Source organism: Saimiri boliviensis, chromosome 8 (assembly GCF_048565385.1).
Source record: "Saimiri boliviensis isolate mSaiBol1 chromosome 8, mSaiBol1.pri, whole genome shotgun sequence".
In the NCBI taxonomy this organism is placed as follows: Eukaryota; Metazoa; Chordata; class Mammalia; order Primates; family Cebidae; genus Saimiri; species Saimiri boliviensis.
In genome coordinates, this window is record NC_133456.1 from 87,099,089 (window position 1) to 87,122,113 (window position 23,025).

A 23,025-nucleotide genomic window follows, 5' to 3' on the forward strand; every position below is an offset into this window, starting at 1 on the left:
CAGATGAATATATTTATTATTACTATTATTCAGAATAAGATTTTGACCGTAAAGAAAAAATGTACAAATACAAAATAAGTGAAAGTAATGAAAACCTTATTTTATGAATAAGAAACATCAGTATGAACTTATGAAAAAAAATTCTAATTCTATCCACTGAAAGGATCTCTTTACGACTCCTCTGCAGCAGTGAGCACACCTGGTAATTAGATCGTGGTGTCTCCATGTGATTCTCTATGAAAAGCAAACAGAGCTCGTTGAAGAAATGTTTGATTCCAGAGCTGGATAAAGGAAAGTAAAAAGTAATTGGTGACTTTTTTTGTGTCCAGAAAGCAAGGAAGTGCTCAATGGAGCTCACATTAAAAGGACACAAGAAGTTATACTTCCTGGCCAAATTTGGGACAATTTAAGTATTCCAAAAAATGGTGATGGTAATGGGTAATCACAGTTCAGTTAAAAATTACAAAAACAAGTGTATAGAAATATTAACAAAGGGGTAAGGGTGGGTGACATGAGGACAGCTCTTCTTTACAAAAGAATGCCTGCTGATACACGGAGAAGAAATGACAAAATTAGAAAATCACCATGTTGCGATCCCCCAGTGGAACAATTAATTTGGGCAAAAATCATCGCTGGATGCTAAAACCATTGGGTGAAACATGTGGACACTACAAGCACATGGTCTCAAAGTATCATGACACTTTGAGTATCATTTCACGGATCAAACTTATTACAAAGTGAGGGAAATTACCTTTATAATGTAGAGATCCGGAGACCACCACCTTAACCCAGTGATCAAGGCTGGCATCACCAGCACTGGGACAGTCTGACGTATGTGCCTGCTAATGGGATGCATTAAGGTGTTTGTAACAACACCCATGTAGTGCTCCTACCAAAAATATTTAATTAGAATCAAATTATGAGACAACATCAAATCCAGAGTGTGAGGCATTCTATAAGACAACTAACTGGCTAGGGCTCTTCAGAAAGAGCCGATATTATAATATGCAAACTAGTATGCAAAAATATCAGGGTGTGTTTTACACTTAAAGGACTCAAGAAATGTAACCACCAAATTAATTGTGTCAATATTGATTAGATCTTGGCTTTTGAACAAATTCTGTAAAGATACCATGGGACAACTGGGGATATCTGAATTGTAGGCTGTCTATGAGATGTTATTTTTGAATGGTTAATTTTCTTAGGTGTAATAATATTGTGGTTATGTAGGCAAATATCCTTATTCTTAGGAGAAGAGTGTTGAAGCAGTTAGCAGTGGTGTGTTTTGATGTCTACAGAATAATCTCAAATAGTGGAGCAACAATAAATATAAATACAGAAAGAATGAGAAATCAAATATGGCAAGATGAGTGTAATGAAGGGTGATGGGTATTCATTATTTTATTTTTTACAACTTTTCTATAGATTTGAACATTTTGTTTTTTTTTTCTTTTTTTGGTGGGGTGCTGCCAAATAAGGAGTTGCAGGGAGAACTTTAAACTTGCTGAAGGGGGTCCTCATATGTGGGGAAGGCTTCTCCCATCTGCCTTTCTGGTGGTTCGGGCTGGGCCAGGCCATCTCTTCTGCCATCTGATGCTCTCTGACTCCTTCCCAAGCTGAGACATCATCTCCTCTCTTGTTTTCACTCAGGTGAAGACCCCCTTGTGGATGATCAAAATGAACGAGATATCAATTCAGTTGCTGGTGTTTTAAAACTGTATTTCCGAGGACTGGAAAACCCACTCTTTCCTAAGGAAAGGTTTCAAGATTTGATATCTACTATTAGTAAGTATTTCCCAGGTTAAATGATTAGTTCTTTGACAAATCATTGTAGCAGCTGAGCCACAGGCTCATTGCTGTGCTAGGCATAGAGGAGGAATATTATGAAAGAAGTGTAGCCTGCATCCTTATAGAACTGAAAGCAGAAATAATAAGATAGTTTATAATGAAAGGGCTCATGGGCATAGCACACACCCTGAGTAGAGAAGTTCAGAGGAGAACCAGAGGAAAACTTGGTTTCACAGATCAGAGCCAAGAGAGCTGGGAGCAGAGTGTTCCGTGCATGGTGCTAGAGGCTGGAAGGAGAAAATGGAGCAAGATTGGGAAGACCTTGAATGCCTTGCAGACATTCCAGAGCTTTTTCCCTTGGGTGATAGGGAGCCATGGAAGGTCTAGAGGTCAGGTCAGCAGCATGACCAGCAAGGGAAATGGTGAAAGTAAGTTGACTGGGGATTTTTGCTGACGTTGCTAGTTAGTTGTAAGAAACTGTTATGTTTCTGTGGATAAAAACAGGAGGAACCCAGTCTAGGGGGCTGATGTCATTGCAGCTTGACTGTGAGATGCCCAAATCCAAAGTAACCTTTTAGAATTTTTTTTTAAAATCAGCTTTTAACTTTACAATATTATCATTTTAGTCATTTAGAATAAACTTCTAAATTTCAATTCTAGTCATTTAGAATAAACTTTTAAATTTGATTCACAGAAAAGTTGCCCCACACCCAGTTTCACTTGAGGTGTTTCTCACAATACTCTGAGAGATATTTGCAGCCAGGAAAGTGTCCCAGGAGATGACAAGAGAAGAGAGAGGTTTGAGCTCTCTTTTATTGTGTGTGTAAAAGACCCTTCTGTTCCTTCTTCCCTCCACACTATTCCCTGCTCATCTTTCCAGACTTCTATACTGCAAGCTCTGTTCTAGACTGCTAAGGTCTGACCCTGCCTGAGCCCTGTATCACTTGCTCAGCCAGTGTTTCCAGAACCCTAGGATGACTTGGAAACAGGGGTCAGAGATGAGATCCCAAGCATCTGCCAGACTTTGACTGATAGGTAGCTTGAGAGGTGGTGATATATTCGATGTTCATTTCCTGAGCAACTACTATGTGTCAGGCCTGTGCTGCAGCTGCTGTTTGTAAAGAGTTTAATAAACCATGGTCCCTGACTGTGTCTGTCAGGACTCACAGGTACCAGAAACCCAGCTTAAACCTGCTTACTTCATAAAGGGGAATGCATTGGTTCAGGTACCTGAAAAGCTTAGGGCCAGCAGGACTCAGACCCTTGCACAGCATCAGCAGACATATGCCCCCTCCAGCAGACATATGTCTCTATGCCAGCTTCACTCTTAGGTGGGATCCTCCTCTCAGGGGCCCCCACCATGCTCCAGGTTTCCCTCCACCCAGATCCAAGAGGGCACCTCCCTGTGGGTTTCTTACAACCAAAGTCCCAAGAGTCAACTCTGATTGGTTCTTGATTAGGCCACACCCCAGCCTCCTCCCTGTAGCTGGGGAGATGGATGCTCTGATTGGCTAGGCCAGGATCACCTGTGATCACCAGAATCAAGGATAGAGCTGGCTCTTCCATCCAGGTGGGCTGAATATAGGAGGTGTGGCCTGTGAACATTTGCTGCATTGCTCTCTAAGGATGAAAGGCATGCTGAAAGGCCCCTTTGTGTTACAGAACTGGAGAACCCAGCTGAGAGGGTGCACCAGATCCAACAAATCCTCGTCACCCTTCCCCGTGTGGTCATCGTGGTCATGAGATACCTCTTCGCTTTCCTCAACCAGTGAGTACCTGGCCAAGGGACCCCTTTTTGACTCAGGCCTGGCCTCCTTTGGGAGGGGGTGTCTTGAGACTTTTGCAGATGCTGTTTTTAAAGGAGAACATAGAACCCTCCTGGATTTGTTTAGAGTCCCCCAAAAGACAGAAACCACAGAGGGAGGACTTGCCTTTCCCAGATGACTTGTGGGTAACTCCTCTCTCCTAGCCTCTCCCAGTATAGCGACGAGAACATGATGGATCCCTACAACCTGGCCATCTGCTTCGGGCCTACCCTCATGCACATCCCTGATGGGCAGGACCCTGTGTCCTGCCAGGCACACATCAATGAAGTCATCAAAACCATCATCATCCATCATGAAGCCATCTTCCCCAGCCCCCGGGAGCTAGAGGGACCTGTGTATGAAAAATGCATGGCTGGAGGGGAAGAATATTGGTAAGATGCCATTCCTCTTAATATTATTATTATCATCATCATTGTTGTTGCCACTGAACAGGAACAATAAGAAACCCTTCAGTTTTCTTAGTGCTTGATAGTTGGTGCTTCCATATACATTTTCTCATCTGAGCTTCACAGCAGCCTCACATGAGAGATAGGTACATCAGTTAGGATTCTCTTGGTTACAAGGGACAGATATACAACTCAAATTGCCTTAAGCCAAATGAAATTTTATTGGATTGCTTAAGTAAAAAGTCTGGGGATATGTCTTCAGGTATAGCTTGATCCAGGGGCTCAGCTATTACCACAGGGACTTGGTCCTGCAATCTCAATCCCTTGACCCTGCTTTATTCTGTGTTGGCTTCGATCTCAGACAGCCTTTTCCTTGGTGGTTGCAAGCAGGCAGCCAGCAACTTAAGATCTATAACTTACTCTCTTATCATCTTCAATAGAAAAAGACCCTTTCCCTCCCATATGTTCCAACACACACTCAAGAATTGTGTTTCATTGCTGAGGTTTGGGCTTGGTGAAGTAATCTCCTTGGTAAGGAGATACAATGCTTTAACTGAGCCATGTGAGTCACAAGCCCATCTCAGGATGCGGGGGAGTGAATAGTCCCTACCTCAACTTCAAGAACTGAGTGTGACATTTCCCACCCTTGTCTCCTCTCACCTAGGAGTTCTCTTTTCTAGACAAAGTGAGCTCAGTTTCTTTGCATGTTCAACATCATGTCAACAATCACTAGTTGGGCACCTCTGTGTACCTGGTATATCTGGTACTACACTGGGTCTTAGGAGAAATGTTTTAGAACCTTTTCAAAGTCAGAGCTTTGGAAGCTTCCTCAGGCTAAGACCTTAAAATGGGAAGACAGGAAAAAATGTTTAAATGTGGCAAAGACAGGGAATTCGGGACACTAAATGACACAGACCAAAGCATTTCTACTATTTCTTTATTTCGAATCCAAGAGAGCACACAGCTATATATTTAGATATTACCCACACTGCCTTCAGCCAGGTGCCTACAGGGGAGTTTGTTTTTTGATTGTCAAAGCATTCCTGGACTTTTGAATTTCCTTAGTATTGTGAGAATATTTGGGCAGCTGCTGCAAAGAAGCAAGGCATTCCAGCTTTTCCTTCCCACATGCCTCCCTGCATGGAAATACTGGGTCATAGTGGTGTCTAATCACAGCTCTCTAATCTCGTTTGAGGCACTAGGGAGCATCCATCCCTGTTCTGTAACAGAAATGTTAAACAGCTGTCAAGCATAATTTCTGGACAAAGAGAAGCTTTTCACACAGTTTTTGCAACTACTACCAGTTCTCTTGTCTTGCTGCTATGTATATAATTAGCGTTCTGAGAAGGGACCCACAGATCTTCGTGTACTTATCAAAGAACAATATACAATAACCATACTTTTTTAAATCCTATTTGTTTTCCACGAGACTGTAAAACTATTAATTACATGGTAATTTTGGAGTTTTCAAAACCAAAAAGGGAGACTTGGCTGAGGGTCTCAGCACAGTAGACAACATTCATTCATTCAACAAATGGTTCCTGAGCATCTGTTGTGGGCTGGTTCTGTGCTAGGAGTCAGGGATGTAACCAAACAAGATTGGCCCCTGGTGCAGGAGATCTGATGGAATAGGAAACAGAGGGCTCCGGAAGTGGGTCTCCCTGAGCCAATCTAGGGAAGTCAAGAAGGGCTTCCTGGGGGAAGTGCAGACTGAGCTGAGACTGCAGAATGAACTGGAGCCAGCCCAGTGCGGAGTGGGCAAAGACCTGGACCATTCAGTAGAATGAAAAGTAGCTCAGTGTGGCCACACATGTGTGACAGGGGAATCATGAAGGATGAGGCTCCACAGGTTGGATAGAGCCAAGCTATGAAAAATCTTGGAAGCCCTTGAGTTTGGTCCTGATCCAGGTGGCAGTGGAGAACTTTTCATAATAAAGTGCATATTCCTTTAAAGGGCATTGCAAATGTCACCTCCTTTGAGAAGCCTTCCCTGACCACTCTTTATAGGTCCCCTCTGCTGTTCTTGTCTCTACACATTTATTTCCTACATAACACTATTTCAACTTGCAACTGCCTTATTTAATGGCCTGTTTACTTGGGCTTTTTTCTTGTCCCTCTCCCTACAAGGTAAGCAACATGAGGCCGGGGCCTTTGTCCACCTTATCTATCATTGCATCCCTCCTACGAGCACACTGCCTGGCATATTAGGACTCACTCAGTGGCTCTGTAAAAAACAACTGGCTGACTATGTTAATTAACCCTTGCCTGAAGAAGCTTATAATCTAGCAAGGGGGTAGTAGCTGGTGAAATTATACCACCACATTAACAACTAAATCTAAATCTAATGGATCAGATTACTCAGCTACCATGCCCATCATGGTTGCCAGTCACTCTGACTACCTGCATCAATGGGGGCTTTTGCATGCAGAAAGACGGGGTGGCCCTTGTTAGCGTTATCTTACCTCCGGGGATGTGTCACCTCAGCTATAAGACAAGAGAGTCAGGCCAGATGAAATAACTCATGGTACTTCAAAGGGTTCTTTTTCTTCTGGCCTGTGGTCCTTCCAGTGATAAATGCTGGGGTTTTACCACTACCCTCTTGATCTTACAGAACATGTAAGCACTGGCAGTCATGACAGCCCAGCAAATTCCAGGGCTAGGAGGGCACTGGGGGAGATTTTTGGGAAGCTTTACAAGGAAGAGGCTGGGAGTAATCTTCTGATAGAAAGATCCCTGGAATGGTTAGATGGAAGAAAAAGGATGGTATAGGCCTGCATCTGAGCTGCGGGAGGGCCCAGAGGCCAACTGGACTGGTATGAGAGTCTAAAGATGCTGTGCAGGTAGATAACCTCCCAGTGAGTCCCCTTCCCATGTTTCCTTGCAGTGACAGCCCACACAGCGAGCCAGGGACCATCGATGAAGTTGACCATGACAATGGCACTGAGCCTCATACCAGCGATGAAGGTGAGTGAGGGGGATCCTGGGGACAAGGGATTCTTCCTCTGGCCTCTCACGCTGACTTATGTCAGTTCAACCACAGGGCTGGCCCACGTAGACCCCTTCAGCTTTACAAGTCAGCTGTCTATCTTTCAGAATAGATGAAGACCCAGAAAAACCTTCATGGCATTCCCCAAGTCCCACCATGGGCCTGACACAGAGCAGATCCTTGTAGGCTCACGCTGTGTTCACCACATCCCACATCCAGCCCACTTCATTACTTAATGTGTCCTGCCTGGCCCAGGCACAGATCCTAGGTGACACAGGTTTCCTAAGTGGGAAGCAAGCTTTGTCCCTCCATCCTACCCCCGTGTGGATCTGCTTTGTGCCAGGCCTGTGCTGGGACTTGGGCGTGGGGATGAACAAGACATCGATCCTTGAGGAACTCCCAGTCTGTCACCAGATCTTGACAGGTTGGAAGTAGCTTCTCATGGTGCAAAGCGATAATGCTGGATTACAGGTGTGTCTGGTGCTTTGGGCACCCTGTAGATTAAACCAAAGGGTGATGATCCTGGGAAGCGTGTGGTGAGAGAGAGAGAGAAAGGCCAGCCAAGACCTTTCTCCAGATTCCTCCACCCCTTCCAGACAAGAAGAAGAGAGTTGGCCTGGTCTTTAGGGAAACCAGACTGTGTAGACAAGCAATCTGAACCATATGCCAACTTATCCATCAGGCAGAGTAGGCACACTGCCAAGGGCCCATGGTACTCGTAGAGGTCCACTAAAATGTTTTCTTTTAAAATCAGAAAAAAAATGAATACAATATCCAGTCTGGATTATATTTGTCTTTATACCAAGGCAGTTGTAAAATATAATTTTTAACATTTTTGAACGGAGGAAGGGAGGACCCACGCAGGCAAAAATGCCTAGGACCCTAGAAAGTTAGAATTCTTATGGCCTGAGATGCATCAAGCGCCTGGGATAGTTTTCTTTGTAAACATCATGGCTTAGCAGTTCTCTGACTTGTCCTTTGAGTTTCTCTTGTGGGACCAGGTTATGTTGGCCACCACATTTGTCAGGAGAGCAGGCAGGCACTCAGGCGACAGTTCTGGAAATTGGTAAAAGAGACAAGACTGATAGATGGGTTTTCACATTCTAGTAGGACTATTTCAGTTGCTAATGATATAACCCCCAACTCAAATTAACTTTAGCTTAAAAAGGAATAAGTTCCTCTACCTGAAAAGTCCCAGGGTTGGCATGGCTTCAGCTGGATCCAGGAGCAAGGGTGATTTGGTCAGCACTTTGTCTTCTTGCTCTGCTTCCCTCTGTGCTGGCTTCATTCTCATGTAGTGGTCTCTGGCAATTCCAGGCTTTCACCATCCTCCTTCCCAAAGTCTCAATGGAAAAGTGCTTCCTTTCTATAATGTTTCCAAGAGAGGTCCTAGGGTGGAGTCTCACTGGACTACATTGAGTCATGCACTCAGGCCTGATCCAGTCCCTGTGGCCTGAGAGGGAGCTAGCTAATGGTCCAGACCTGGGTCACAGGTACAGAAAAGCAAATCCAGATGTCACATTCAGCTTGATCAGACTCCTGAGAGGCTAGAGTCTTCCTGAACTGAGATGTGTCCTGCAGATTTGTTTGGAGATGGGAGGGCGACACCTTCCACTTATTCGTGGTGATTTCTTTTCTCTTTCCTCCTTTTCCACTTCTGCCGACCACCTCCAGTTCTCCCCTTCCCTTTATCCCTTTTAATAGCCCCCACCCCATCCTCTCCATCTGTTGCTCTTTTTATTTCTGGGTCTCTTTCTGTCCGACTCTTTATCACTCTCTCTGGCTTCTTCTATCTCTATCTCTCTCCCACTCCTGACATTTCTTCTCTTTTGTCTTGACTGGAGCACCTGCCTTCCTGGAGACTGGGGTCTCTGTCCGTGCCTTTGCTGGTTTTTCCACAACTCCTGGGACTGTTGGGCAGAAGGCTGCTCTGGACACCAGGACTGAGGGTGAGGAGAGGCAGAGAATATCTAAGAGTCCTTTGCCAAATTCTAGTTCATGAAGATGTATTCCTGTATTTTCTTTTAAGAGTTTTAGATCTTACATTTAGGTCTTTGATCTATTTTGAGTTAATTTTGGTATAAGGTAATGGTCAAACTTCATTCCTTTGTATGTGTCTCTCCGCTTGTCCCAGCACTATTAGTTGAAAAAATAATTCTTTTCCCCATTGAATGGTCTTACAACCCTTGTAAAAAAAAATCCTTTCACTATAGGTGTATGGGTTTATTTTTGGACTTGCAATGCTATTCCACTGACCTATATGTCTGTCTTTGTGTCAGCACTATACTGTCTTTATTACTGTTGCTTTGTAGTAACTTTTGAAGTTGGGATGTTTAAGTCCTCCACCTTTGTTCTTTTTCAAGATTGTTTTGGCTATTCTGGGTTTCTTGCAATTAGATACGAATTTTAGAATAAGCTTATCAATTTCTACAAAGAAGTAGGCCAGGATTCTGATAGGGATTGCATTAAATCTATAGGTCAGTTGGAAATATCATCATCTTAGTAGTGTTAAGTCTTCTGATCCATAAGCATTGGATGTTTTGCCAATTATTTAGATCTTCTTTAATTTTTTCAACAATGATTTGTAGTTGCCAGAGTTTGAGTTTTGCACTGCTTTTGCTAGATTTATTCCTCTGTATTCTTAATTTCACTTTTGAATTGTTTATTATGAGTGTATGGAAATATAATTGGTTTTAATATATTGCTCTTGTATTCTGCAACCTTGCTGAACTTATTCATCCAAATAGTTTTTAGTGATTTCTTTATGATCCTTTTAATATATAAGATTATTTTATTATATATAAATAGAGATATTATTACTTCTTTTCCAATTTGGATACTTTTTATTTCTTTTTCTTGCCCAATCGCCCCAGCTAGACTCGCCGGTACAGCATTGAAGTGATGAGAGTGGACATCCTTGCCTAACTCCTGATCTTATGGGGAAAGCATCCAGTTTTTCACCATTAAGTATGATGTTAGCTGTGAGTTTTTCATAGATGCCATTTGTTAGGTTGAGGAAGTTCCCTTCTATTCCTAGTTTATTGAGTGTTTTATCTTGAAAGGATATTAGATTTTGTCAATGCTTTCTCTTCATCTATTGAGATGATTGTGTGCTTTTTGTTTTTATTTTACTGATAAGATGCATTGCATTGATTAGTTTTGTTTAGATGTTAAATGAGTTTGGCAGTCCTGGAATAAATTCCACTTGTGGATAGAGCATAGTTCTTTTTATGCTACTGAATTTGGCTTGTGAGTGATTTTTGTTTTGCGGGGTTTGTTTTGGAGATGGAATCTTGCTCCACCATCCAGGCTGGAGTGCAATGGCACAATCTTGGCTCACTGCAACTTCTGCCTCCTGGGTTCAAGTAATTCTCCTGCCTCAGCCCCCCAAGTAGCTGGTATTACAGGTGCCTGACACCACACTGGGCTAATGTTTTGTATTTTTAGTAGAGAAAGGGTTTTGCCCTATTGCAGGCTGATCTCAAAGTCCTGACCTCAAGTTATCCACCCAGCTCAGCCTCCCAAAGTGCTGGGATTACAGGCGTGAGTTACTGTGCCCAGCTGGGTTTGCTAACATTTTGTAGAAAATATTCACATCCATATTTGTAAGAAATACTGGTCTGTAGTTTTTTTTGTGATATCTTTTGGTACCAGGATAATACTTGCCTGGTGAAATTAGTTGAGCAGTGTTCCCTTCTCTTCTAGTTTTTGGAAGACTTTATGAGGAATTATTATTAATTCTTTTTCAGATGTTTGGTAGAATTCAACAATGTAGCCATCTGGGTCTGGGCATTTATTTGTGGCTATTTTTTTGATGATTAATTCAATCTCTTGTTATAAGTATATTCATATTTTCTATTTCTTCTTTTTTTTTGAGACGGAGTTTCACTCTTGTTACCCAGGCTGGAGTGCAGTGGCGCCATCTCGGCTCACCGCAACCTCCGCCTCCTGGGTTCAGGCAATTCTCCTGCTCAGCCTCCCGAGAAGCTGGGATTACAGGCACGTACCACCATGCCCAGCTAATTTTTTGTATTTTTAGTAGAGACGGGGTTTCACCATGTTGACCAGGATGGTCTCGATCTCTTGACCTTGTGATCCGCCCGCCTCGGCCTCCCAAAGTGCTGGGATTATAGGCGTGAGCCACTGCACCCGGCCCCTTCTATTTCTTCTTAAGTCAGTTTCAATGTTTTGTGACTTTTAAGGAACTTGTTAATTTTATCGAAGATCTCCAATTTGTTGGCATATAATTGTTTATAGTGTTTCTTTATTATCCTTTTCCTACAGGAAAATAATGGTGGTAATATCCCTCTTTCATATCTGATTCTAATAATTTGAGTCTTCTTTCTTGTTTTCTTGGTTTATTTAGCTAATGGCTCATCAATTTCATTAATATTTTCTAAGAACTAGCTTTTGGTTTTCTAATTTCCTCTATTGTTTTTCTATTTTCTATTTTATTAATTGCTACTCTAGTCTTTATTATTTTCTCCCTTCTACTTGCTTTAGGTTTAGTTTGCATTTTTTTCCAGTGTCTTAAGATGGAAGTTTAGGTTATTGATTTGAGGTGGTTTTACTCCCCATAATATCGGCATTTACAGCCATACATTTCCTTCTAAGCACTGCTTTAGCCCCATCCTCTAAGTTTTGGTATTTTACATCTTCATTTTCATTCATCTCAAAAATTTTCTAATTTCTCTTTTGATTTTGTCTTTAATCATTAGTTATTTGGCAATATGCTGTATAATTTTTGCCTATCTGTCAGTTTCCCAAATTTTTTCCTGCTCTTGATTCCTACTTTAGAAAAAACTTCTTCTGTTGAAAAAAATCAATAATTTTATCCTACTGTGATAGAAGAACACATTTTGTATGATTTCTATCATTTTGAATTATTGAAGTTTGTTTTATGGACTAGCATAAAGCATACCCAAGAGAATGTTCCACGTGCAGTTAAAAAGAACGTATAGTCTCGTCTTGGGTGGCATGTTCTATAGATGCCTGTTAGATCTACTTGGTTTATAGTGTTGTTTAAGTCTTCTACTTCCTCTTTGATCTTCTGTCTAGTTGTTCTGTCCATTATTGAGAGTTGGATATTGAAGTCTCCAACAATTATTTTTGAATTGTCTATTTCTTTCTTTTCTTTTTGTCAATTTTTGCTTCATGTATTATTCTGCTCTCTTATTAGGTGTATTTTGTTTATAATTGTTTTTATTTTGATAGATCAAAATTTTTATCATTATGAAATGCTGGTGTTTATCGCTGGCAATATTTTTAGTTTTAAAGTCTATTTTGTCGATATTAGTATAGTTATTCTAGCTTTCCTGTGGCTCCAGTTTCCCTAATGTATTGTTTCCATCCTTTCACTTTCACTCTAATTGTATCTTTGACTCTAAAGGGTGTCTTTTGTAGACAGAATACAATTATGTTATTTTACCCAGTCTGATAATCTCTGCATTTTAATTGGATTGTTTAATCCATTCGCATTTAATATTATTGGTTATATAGTTGGATTTATGTTTACCATTTTACTTTTTGTTTTCTATATGTCTAGTATTTTTTTGTTCCTCTATTCCTTCTTTCTTGCTTTCTTTTGTATATTTTCTAATATAGCATTCAGTGAATATTTTCTAATATAGTATTTAAACTTCTTTAATGATTTTTTCACTATATTTTTGAGTTATTTTTAAAGGTTTTATTTTTGATGGATAGATAATTGGACATATTTATTGGATACAATGTGATGTTGTAATACACACATACATTATGTAATGATTAAATCTGGGTCAGCAGTATATTCATCACCTTATAAATGTATTGTTTCTTTGTGCTGTAAACATTTCAAATCTCCTCTCTTCCAGCTATTTTGAAACATGTAATACATTGTTGTTCACTGTAGTCGTCCTACTGTAAAATAGATCACCAGAACTTATTTATCCTATCTAACTAACATTGTGCCTGCTGAACAATCTCGCCCCTTCTCCCCTTACCTCCCTTCCTAGCTTCTGACAACCAGTATTCTGATCTTACTATTTTTGAGTTTTTTTAGTAATTTCTCTAAGGTTTACCATATATATCTTATTTGAATGAGCTTCTATTTATACTAGCTTAATTTCAGTGATATATGGAAATGTTACTCTGTGGGATGACGGTGGTTTTCATAGGGTTCTCTTTCCCTGAGATGATAGTGGTTTTGGTAGAGTTCTCTTTCCCTGATCCTTTATAGCTGTTAATCTCCACTAATTGCTGGATGGTTGCTATTCTTTCAACAGTGCTCTTGGTCCTAAATTGCTCTACAAATTAATCCATTCAAATTCTGTCCACTGTGTAGGGATAGTTTCTGAAGTCAGTGTTTTATATTTGTTCTGATCCTAGGAGCACTTCTCCTGGCTGTCTTAGTCCCTGGTTCTCCTCTGCTAACTATCTGGCTTATAGTCTATCTTCTATATTCATTAAATTCATGAACCATCACTGGATTGCCCTTCAACACAACCTCCCTTGTTCTTAAGAGTACCCTTAGGCTTGAACTTCTCCAAGCTCTGTTGTAACTGAAGTCAGTTCCTCTGGGACAAAATTAGGAGCTATCTGTTTTACAGGATGCTTCTACCCTATGAAAAAATCTCTGAGCCAAGACTCTGGGGCTGGGGATGGAGACAATGGTATCTTCTGAGTGACGACCCCATTGATCGCTTTGTGGAGGGGCAGCCAGAGATCCTCTTAACTTACTTCTCCTGCCATGTAACCACCACTTCACAAGCTGGGGTAAGGGTGAGAGAACCCCCACATTGTCAGTGGTGCCATGCCCAAAGTACAACCACCATTCCATGAGTAGGGGTTGTATGGAAGAATGAAGCCCTGTTCTCTCCACTCCACTCACTTGGGAATTAGCCTCAGCAAAAGGTTGCTGGGAGCAGGATGAGAATCACTGAGCTCCTGCTCCTTCCAAGAAGAAAGCCCTGTGACTAGAAGGTGGTAAAGGAAGAGGAATCCCTGTGTTCTTGGCTGCAGTAGTCTGGACTGGAGTCTCCATCTCCCTTAGCTTGGAGCAGGAGTAGAGGGAGGGAGCAGTCTTGGTTCAAATACCAGAGATTTTCACTTTTCTTATTATATTTTTATAGATTTTCTTGAATAAATGTTTCTTCACTTGCTTTTTGCCCTTAGAACCATTTCCAGGGGCTTGAAATATTTTTCTCTTTTTATATTTTTTCTTGAGTTCCCCTGGGGAGCTCTTCATGCTGTCATCCCAGAAGAATCTCACTACTTCACTTTTAAATCAAGTCTAAATCCCAACATCAGCTGGTACCTCCACTGAATGCAAAGAAAAAACCCAAGGTCATGAGTGAGAAGGGGAGAAAAGAGGGACCCTGTTTTTAGACCCTGGCTTATGCCGTTACTCTCATTACAGGGAGGATGAGGGAGAAGAGAAGGTACACCCACATTCCCAACCTTTGACACAGTGACTTGGCCTCTAGTAAACTGGTTGCATGAGATTAGTGTTCTCACTTCTGAGGATTAAGTAAGGGATAGGGTGGGCAGTGGGACATGAAGTGGTATTGAGAGGAATGGAGCCATCCCCTCTTTCATGCAGCTAGGATTCGTGACTGTAAAAGAATTCTCTGGAATGACACGGCTAGAGAGAAGAATTTGAGCTTCCTATTGAGTGATGGGTAGAGAAGGATAAATGTCCAACCTTCAGATTCCGAAATAAAAGCAAACCTTCAACATGTCTTTTCATCTACAGAAAAGCCCATGTCTAGCCCATGCTAGTTCAGAGGCTGGACCAGTGTAGCAGCCTTTGAACCACTGCTGCCTCCAGCCTCTCCCCTCCAATTCTTCCACTGCTCTGCTTTGCCACTGGAGTAATTTTCCTGAAGTGTGACTCCAGCCAGGCCACTACTGAGACAGTCGCAACTTATCCTTTAAGCTCAGGGGCTGGCCTGTTCATCTCTTCCCTCACTATAGAGTGCATGGAGTCCTTACCTGGTACAATTGGCCTGTCAACATACAGGAGTTGAATTGCATCAAACATAGAGCATTGTATATCTATATAGTCACATTTACACTATACAGATGCAAAGACCTTGTGGCAGAAATAAGCTTAGCACAATTCAGAAACATCTAGAAGCCTCTATTAATTATGTCTGGGACCTGGGCTCGGATGTTAGCTCATCGCTGTATCTACTGGTGTGACCCAACCTAGGCCCATCATTCAACCCAGTTGCAGTTTCCTCATCTGTGAAATGAGGGTAGTGCCTCAAATGTTGTTATGGGATGAATGTGATAATGAGAGTAGAACACTTGGCACCAGTAAAAGCTTAATTTGTTTATGCAAGCAATAAATATGTATTGAGTGCCTGTTTGTCCCAGGGTTTGTTCTAGGAGTCAGAATATAGTAGGAAAGAAAAGAAATACACACACACACACACACACACACACACACACCCACCCCACAAACACATAAATATACACATCAAAGGAAGTACAAAGGCCCTGTAACAGTTAGATACTTGTCATGTTTTAAAAGCATCACGAAGGCTCTGTAACTGGGGATAGTGGCTCATGCCTATGATCCCAGTACTTTGGGAGGCCAAGGCAGAAGGATCACTCAAATCCAGAATTTCGAGACCAGCCTGGGCAACATAGTGAGACCCCCACTGCTACAAAAAAAATTAAAAAAGTTAGCTGGGCATAGTGGCATGTGCTTGTGGTCCCAGCTACTTAGGAGGCTGAGGTGGGAGAATTACTTGATCTCAGGAGGTTCAGGCTGCAGTGAGTCATGATTGCACCACTTCACTCTAGCCTGGGTGACAGAAAAAAAGAAAAAAGAAAGCTCTATGAATATTTATGCTCAAGTGTTTAGAGATAAAGTATACTCATGTTTGTAACTTAATTCAAAATTCATTTAAAAATAAGATGATTAGTTGGAGAGGTGGGTAGATATCTGAAAAATCTAGCATAATAAAATGTGCGTAGTAGAATTTAGTGGTGTTCTATGCATGTTAACTGTGAAATTCTTTCAATTTTACTTTGTGTTTGAAAAATGCCATACTAGGATGTTGGAGGAAAAACATCAGAAAGGTTAGTGAGGCAAGAGCAGATTGAGCTAGTGAGGGAGAAAGAGAGGCAGAGAAGATGAGGTCTCAGAGGTGTCTGCGACCAAGATCCTGGAGGGGCTTATGAGCAGTGGGAAGACTCTGGGGTTTTGTTCTAAGCTCCATGGGAAGCCTTGGGAGGATCTTGAACAGGGGAGTTTCATGATCTGATTTATTATTGTAAAGGACCCTCTAGGCTTCTGTGGGGAGAAGCGGCTCTACCTAACAAGTCTGAAAGTGAAGAGGGTGGCATGGGAGGTGGCAAACCATGGTCAGATCCAGGGGACAGTCTGAAGGAGTCACTAATGGATGAGGTGTGCAGAGCATGCCAGGGCATTGGCCTGAGTGAACAGGTAGACAGCAGTTCTGTTTCCTGAACTGGGGAAGATGAGGGAATGAAGTAAGCTTGGGTAATAGAGTGTGGGAGAGTGATGAGGGGGAGAAACACATTTTCTGTTTCAGGCATGAGAAACAGAAACAGACTTAGTAATCAATGGGAGCTGTTATTACTGTTTCTACCACACATACTTATGTAATGACATTTGCAAACACACGTGCTTTCTCTGAGCTGGAGATTCCACCTTGTCCTTCCTGTTTTCTTTCCCTCACATTTTCTACTCCCCCTGCTGCCCTACTCTTTCAACTTCACACTACTATCCAGTGACTGCTGGAGGCTCTGATGATGGTGAAGGCAGAAATGAGGAACCAGAGGCAGCCCCTCAGAGACAAACCCCTCTGAGCATCAGAAAACCTCTGCTTAGGTCAGCGCCTTAGGTTCTATTATTACCATTTCCATTTAACGGATGAGGAAACTGAAGCATAGAAAGAAAAACTAAGTATCCCAAGGTCACATAACTAGAAAATGATAAAACCAAATGTTCTGAGCTTAACTATGTGTTGGACAGGTGGATGAATAGATCGATGAAGACAAGATTGTCCACAATGAATGGAGCAGATAGCCCCAAAAAAGCTCAGCCTGGGGAAGCTATCTGCAGGCTGGAGAGAGCAGGGGTTGCTTTGTTAGTCTTTTGTTCCATTGAAATAAAAAAAGAATTATAATGTTAAACATCTTTTTGTTTACTTTAAAATATTAAAACATTCATACCTATACAAAATCAGTTTTCTACCACGTATGGGCACTTCTTAGAGTAGAAACTGTAACACAGGTGGAATAAATTATAGGCACAATCCCCTACTCTCCACAAAGTCTCCCACAAATATCATTAGCTATATGGTTTTAGGCAAACCACTTAAATTCCGTGCAGTTTACATCTCTTCTCTGGAGCCATCCCATAGGCAAAATCCATTAATAATTATAATCACAGTCATGATAACTGCTGTCAACTGAATACCTGATGAATATCTGTACTAAACTAGGCGCTTTTGTACAAGAACTTTTGTTTCTTTGTTTGTTTGTTTGTTTGTTTGTTTTGAGACAGGGTCTTGCTCTGTCACTAAGGCTGGAGTACAGTGGCATGATCATGGTTCACTGCAGCCTCAACCTCCCGGGCTCAAGTGATCCTCCTGCCTCACCCCCTAGAGTAGCTGGCACCACAGGCACATGCCACCATGCCCAGCTAATCAAAACAAAAATGTTTGGAGATGAGGTCTCACTATGTTGCCCAGGCTGGTCTCAAACTCCTGGACTCAAGTGTCCTCCAGCCTCAGCCTCCCAAAGTGTTGGGCTTATAGGCATGAACCACCATGCCCAGCCTCTCTTCCTGTTCGTATAAAGACACCAGCCCTAGGATTGTGCCCCCACTGTTAGGACCTCATTTAACTTTAATCACCTCATTTACATTAATTAAAGGACCTATCTTAAATACGGTCACATTGGGGTGAGGGCTTCAACATATAGATTTGGGAGAGACACAATTCAGTGCTTAACAATGAGTTTTGAAGAGTCTGGGTATCCTTAAAAATCCTGTATTCAATTTTGCACAGATGAGAGTCCGCATGCACAATGTGGCCTCTCAAAAGATTAAAAATGACTAAAAGTATTATAAAGGACAAGAAAAGGGCTCATGGAAACATAGAAATATTAATAGAACTTGTGTTAAGGGGTAGAAGACAAAGAAAATTCTACAATATTGTCTTAATGAGCATTAAAAAGTGAACAAGAAGGGCAGTGGAAAATGAGGGTGTCAGCTCTCTCTTTACATTTTGAAAGGTTTGATGGTTTGCCTGAGGTTGCAGAGTAGAGAATGGATCTGAGTCTAGGACCCCAGGGTCCCAAGCCCCAGCCCACCAGGTGTTCTGACCATGTTCTCATCAGCTGTGCTGTCTGTCCTTTCCCAAAGAAGCCAGGGCCATCTGAATGAGGTTCCTGAGCTGCCCCTCTGCTGACTCAGAGATGTTCTTTCCCTTTCCTTCCAGAAGTGGAGCAGATTGAAGCAATCGCCAAGTTTGACTACATGGGACGGTCCCCGCGTGAGCTGTCCTTCAAGAAAGGGGCCTCGCTGCTCCTGTACCACCGTGCCTCGGAGGACTGGTGGGAGGGTCGGCACAATGGTGTGGATGGACTCATCCCCCATCAGTACATAGTTGTACAGGACATGTGAGTGGAGTCGGGGCTTCTGTGAAAAATGCTGAAATAGATTAGTGATATCTGGAATGAGCACCGTAGGGGAGTGCTAACTTGTATGCCAGCGATTTCCTCTCCTTAATACCATATGCTTGGTCTTCTGTAAGAATGGGTAATATCTAACTTCCCTTTAAATGGTGATCCACTTAACAGATATGCAAATTGCTCCTCCTTCTGAATACACACAGACAGTGTTGGGTGACCCTGGCCTTCATCCGGATGCAGCTGACAGCCTCCAGGGTGTCCATCACCCACCATGGCTTTCAGTATCCAGGGGTTCCTGCCATGTGCCTCCACCTTCTAGGCCTCCCCTGCCTACTGTTCTATACTCCACAGGTAGCTCTCTTGGGGGATGGGCAGAAACAACCATGCCCTTGTTTCTGATTAATAGGTTACTATTTTTTAAAAAATAATTTCAGGAGTTAACAAAAAAGGCCCCTGTGTCCCAAATGCCTAGTCCTATCACAGAAAGTCTGCACTTCCCATTCATTTGAAAGCCATGGAAGATTCCAATGCACACATTCCCCGAAAGCTCTGGTCAGGCTCGGCAGAACAGATGTACCATATTTGCAGCCACCAAGCTAAGCCTTAAGGTTAGAGGATCAAAAACCCACATTTTGATGGGAGAGAGGAGGTCTCAGGCAGAGAAAAGGCCAGGGCCAAGCAGACTGCCAGAGGAACACCATAGTGGAGGGCCCTGAGGCCAGGGACAAGTGGCAACGGCAGAGAAACGTGGAAGGATCCTGGCAGGGCACCCCAGCAAGCTTGTGAGCCACCTCACAATGGCCCAAGCCTTGAGTGGGGCGGTAAGGGGCAGAGGCAGCTTCTTCCTCCCTTGCTTAGCCGCAAGCCATTTCCCACAGAGTCACACAGAGACTCAGCACTCAGCCCTCGGTGCTAGGCCTGTGGACTCCATCCCCCCATTTCTCCAACGCACCCTGCAGTATTTAGCTTGTCCTAGCCTGGAGCTACCTGGGAATGAACCTAGAATAGAAAAAAGGAGGAGGTAGGTGTGGGACAGAAGAGGGTCCCTGCTGCAGAAACTGAACAGGAGTGTTGCAATGGGCATGTGCGGTGGGAAGGCACCCAGTGGGCAGTGGCTCAGCAAGCGCTGTGGGCACAGTGTAACCATAAGGTGTGTTAATTCGGCCCCTCAGACACGTATCAGGGAGCGTTGTATGTGCTGGGTTCTCCAAGGGAAGGCACCTCCAATTCACGTCTGTCTTCTCCCCAGGGATGATGCCTTCTCCGACAGCCTGAGCCAGAAGGCTGACAGCGAGGCTAGCAGTGGGCCACTGCTGGATGACAAGGCCTCTTCCAAAAACGACCTCCAGTCCCCCACGGAGCACATCTCGGATTACGGCTTTGGGGGGGTGATGGGCCGGTAGGAAACAGGGATTCATTTTTTTTCCCTTCTAGTGCCAAGCCTGCTCATGTCTGATTTGGGAGAAGCACAAGGGCAGGGAGGAGAGAAGGAGGCTACTGCAGCAGCCTGTTCCCCACAAGATGTGATGGGCACACTGGGCGGGCCGGCTGTCCTTGGCCCAAGAAGGCCAGGTATAAAACCATCCAGCCTGCCTTGCAGGGAGGAAGAGAAGGAAAGACATGTGTTGGGAACTCAGTGCTTTTCTATTGAAAATAATAACGTGTGAGAGAGAGATACAAATTGGCAAGTATTTTTCCTGCCTCTCTCCAGTTCCTGCACCTCCTTCCAGCTTTCTGTTGTAGACCTGAGTTGTTATATTTAAAAATGTAAAGCTCACATATTCCCTGAAATGCGCTACATAAACAGAAAACTCACACCTACTCATGTGTTGAAGGAAATTGACACTCGACTCCACCTACTTATTCGGTGGGAGCAGTATTGCCAATTTCTTCACTCCCTATGTGTGGGGCAGGCTGTGTCACATGACCTTTCTACCAGACTAGGAGGTGTGCACATCATTCTGAGAACAGGTATAATCCAAAGTATTTGGTTATTTAAAAAAATTAATGAGGAAATAAGAAATGCAAAGCAAAACTGACAGTTTCTCACTGCCTTTTTAGTCACACTCTCAAAATGTCATATTCCATGTTTTTTTTCAGTGGAGGGGTCATGTGATCAACCCACACATGTGGGGATTTGCAGATAGACCCCCCAAAAAATCAGTCACAATGGGAACACACAATGTATTAATTTATTTCAGCAAAAGTCCTGATTCCTCTTCTCTGCAAATTCTGTTCAGTTCAGCAGATAGCTCAGGGGCCCTGTGGTAGAATTGGGAAGGGCAGGGAAGTGGAAGGCTGGGGTAGTTAGACAAAAAAGTTATGGTCCCCTGACTTCTTGGAGGGCCATATCTTCTGCCTCTCTTTTCTTCTCCCTCGTCCTTCGTCCTTCCCTTGCCTCCTTCATTCTTGTTCTTTCTTTCTACATACTGCTTCCTCTCCAGTACCTATGCTTTGGTCCTGTTGGGGCACCCACAAACACTGCTTAGCTTGGCTGGTGGCACTAGGATAATCACTGCTGGTCTCTAGTCATGATCCATTACCAACACGTGGTCCCTCTCCATCCCCGATCACCACTTCTAGCCTCCCCTCCCTTCAGACTCTTTGGTGACCTCTGTAGAATGCAGCAAAATCTCCTATGTATAGAACCTCTTACCTTCAAGGTGCTTTTAAACCCGCTTGAAGCAAAGGTAAAGGGTGGGCAAAGGATCCTACTTACAACCACTTAACAGATTAATAAAGTAGGATTGAGAGAGGACACAGAAAAGCATGCAGCAGACACAGAGCAAGAACTCCCCCTCCTGAAACACACCCTACTCTCCTTTTCCCTGCACCAGAGCCTCCCTGAGTTGGTAAAGGTATTCAGATGCACAAAAGGGCTGTCCAGCCATGCAGCCCTTTACTCTTGAATGACTAGTTTTCCAGGATCCAAAAAAGCCTCATAAAACGAGCCCTATTCTGGGGAGATTGGGGGTTGGGTGGCAATGTCAGAGGTTCCCAGGGGACCCCTCCTGTGCTTGAAGGGTGCTGGTTACTTTGGTACAGTCAAGCCTCAAAGCTTCAGACCAGTTAGGAGCCCCTCAGAATCATGGAAATGTCTGAACTGTTTCAGAGGGTATCATGAGCCCAATTAACCATCACCAAAGCATTTCCAGAGTTGGAATCCTGTAGGCCTTGACTTAGCATGTAGACCAGATGCATCTTGCTGTGGGCAGCACTGCTGCCTGTGGCCTGGAAGCACTGTGCTCCAAATGCCTTTGTGTTTGCACATTAGACCTCCCACTGCTGGTGAGCTGTGTGCTGAGCCAGGCCTCTCATTGTGGAATTGTGGGGTCTGGCTGAATGAGGCTTTACTGTACCTGCTCCTTAGAATAGCATGTAGTGTGTGGCATGGGGTTGGCTCACCCATTCTGAGACTTGCCAGGCTTGACCTCTACCCCATGCCCTTCGCCCCCTGGCTCCTTTGCAGAGTGCGGTTACGATCTGATGGAGCGGCCATCCCCAGACGCCGAAGTGGGGGTGACACACACAGCCCACCCCGGGGCCTGGGCCCCAGCATAGACACACCACCCCGGGCTGCTGCCTGCCCCAGCAGCCCCCACAAAATACCCCTCAACCGGGGGAGGATCGAGAGCCCTGAGAAGCGGAGGATGGCGACGTTTGGGAGCGCTGGCAGCATCAACTACCCTGACAAGAAGGCGCTCTCCGAAGGGCACTCGATGAGGTCGACGTGCGGTTCCACCAGGCACAGCAGCCTAGGGGACCACAAGTCCCTGGAGGCCGAGGCCCTGGCAGAAGTAAGGGCCAGCGGGAAGGCAGGCTGGGCAGCCAAGAGCCCCACAGGGCCGCAGGGTGGGAATCCGTGGAGCGGGGAGTCACCTTGGCCTTTATGCCAGGCTCACGGCTAAGCCAGAGAACGGGAAAATGAATGGCTTCCCTGTCCCATACTGTGCTTCCCTTGGGAGTGGAGACTGGTTGGGATCAGTCACTGCTAGAATTCCTATAGAGGCTGAACAGCCCCAGTGTCCAGGGCTGGAGAGGGCATTGGCCACATTATGAGGTTGGGGTAATGGCAGGTCACTACACAGAATGATATGGTTCAGTTATTCATTCATTTCTCTGTTCATCTATTCATTCATTGACAAATATTGATTGAACATCTATTGTGTGGCCGTCACCATTGCCACCAACAGTACAGTAAAGACCTAAAATGGACTCAGGCCCTGCCCACATGGAGCTTACAGTTTAGAGAAGAAAGAGAGATCAACCAATACACACACACAGCTGTGAAATAGTGGTTGCGTTGGATGCCTTTAAGGAGTAGTCCACAGTATTTTGAGACCCTAAAATATGAGGATTGCACCTAGGCAGGAAGAGACTTCTCTGG

General features: G+C 43.6%; 1 protein-coding gene across 3 annotated transcripts in view; it reads left to right on the forward strand.

The window, feature by feature from the left end:
• Positions 1-23,025, forward strand: part of SRGAP3 (SLIT-ROBO Rho GTPase activating protein 3) — a 260,739-nt gene that overhangs the window by 228,417 nt on the left and 9,297 nt on the right. For 2 of the 3 annotated variants that reach the window (XM_003927107.4, XM_003927108.4), the window contains exons 15-21: positions 1,651-1,785; positions 3,451-3,556; positions 3,758-3,985; positions 6,885-6,964; positions 18,446-18,626; positions 19,888-20,037; positions 22,108-22,435. In XM_003927107.4, coding sequence (XP_003927156.1) covers positions 1,651-1,785; positions 3,451-3,556; positions 3,758-3,985; positions 6,885-6,964; positions 18,446-18,626; positions 19,888-20,037; positions 22,108-22,435 — 1,208 coding nt within the window. The remainder of the gene's footprint in view (positions 1-1,650; positions 1,786-3,450; positions 3,557-3,757; positions 3,986-6,884; positions 6,965-18,445; positions 18,627-19,887; positions 20,038-22,107; positions 22,436-23,025) is intronic. The other variant, XM_010337846.3, reaches the window with a different exon arrangement.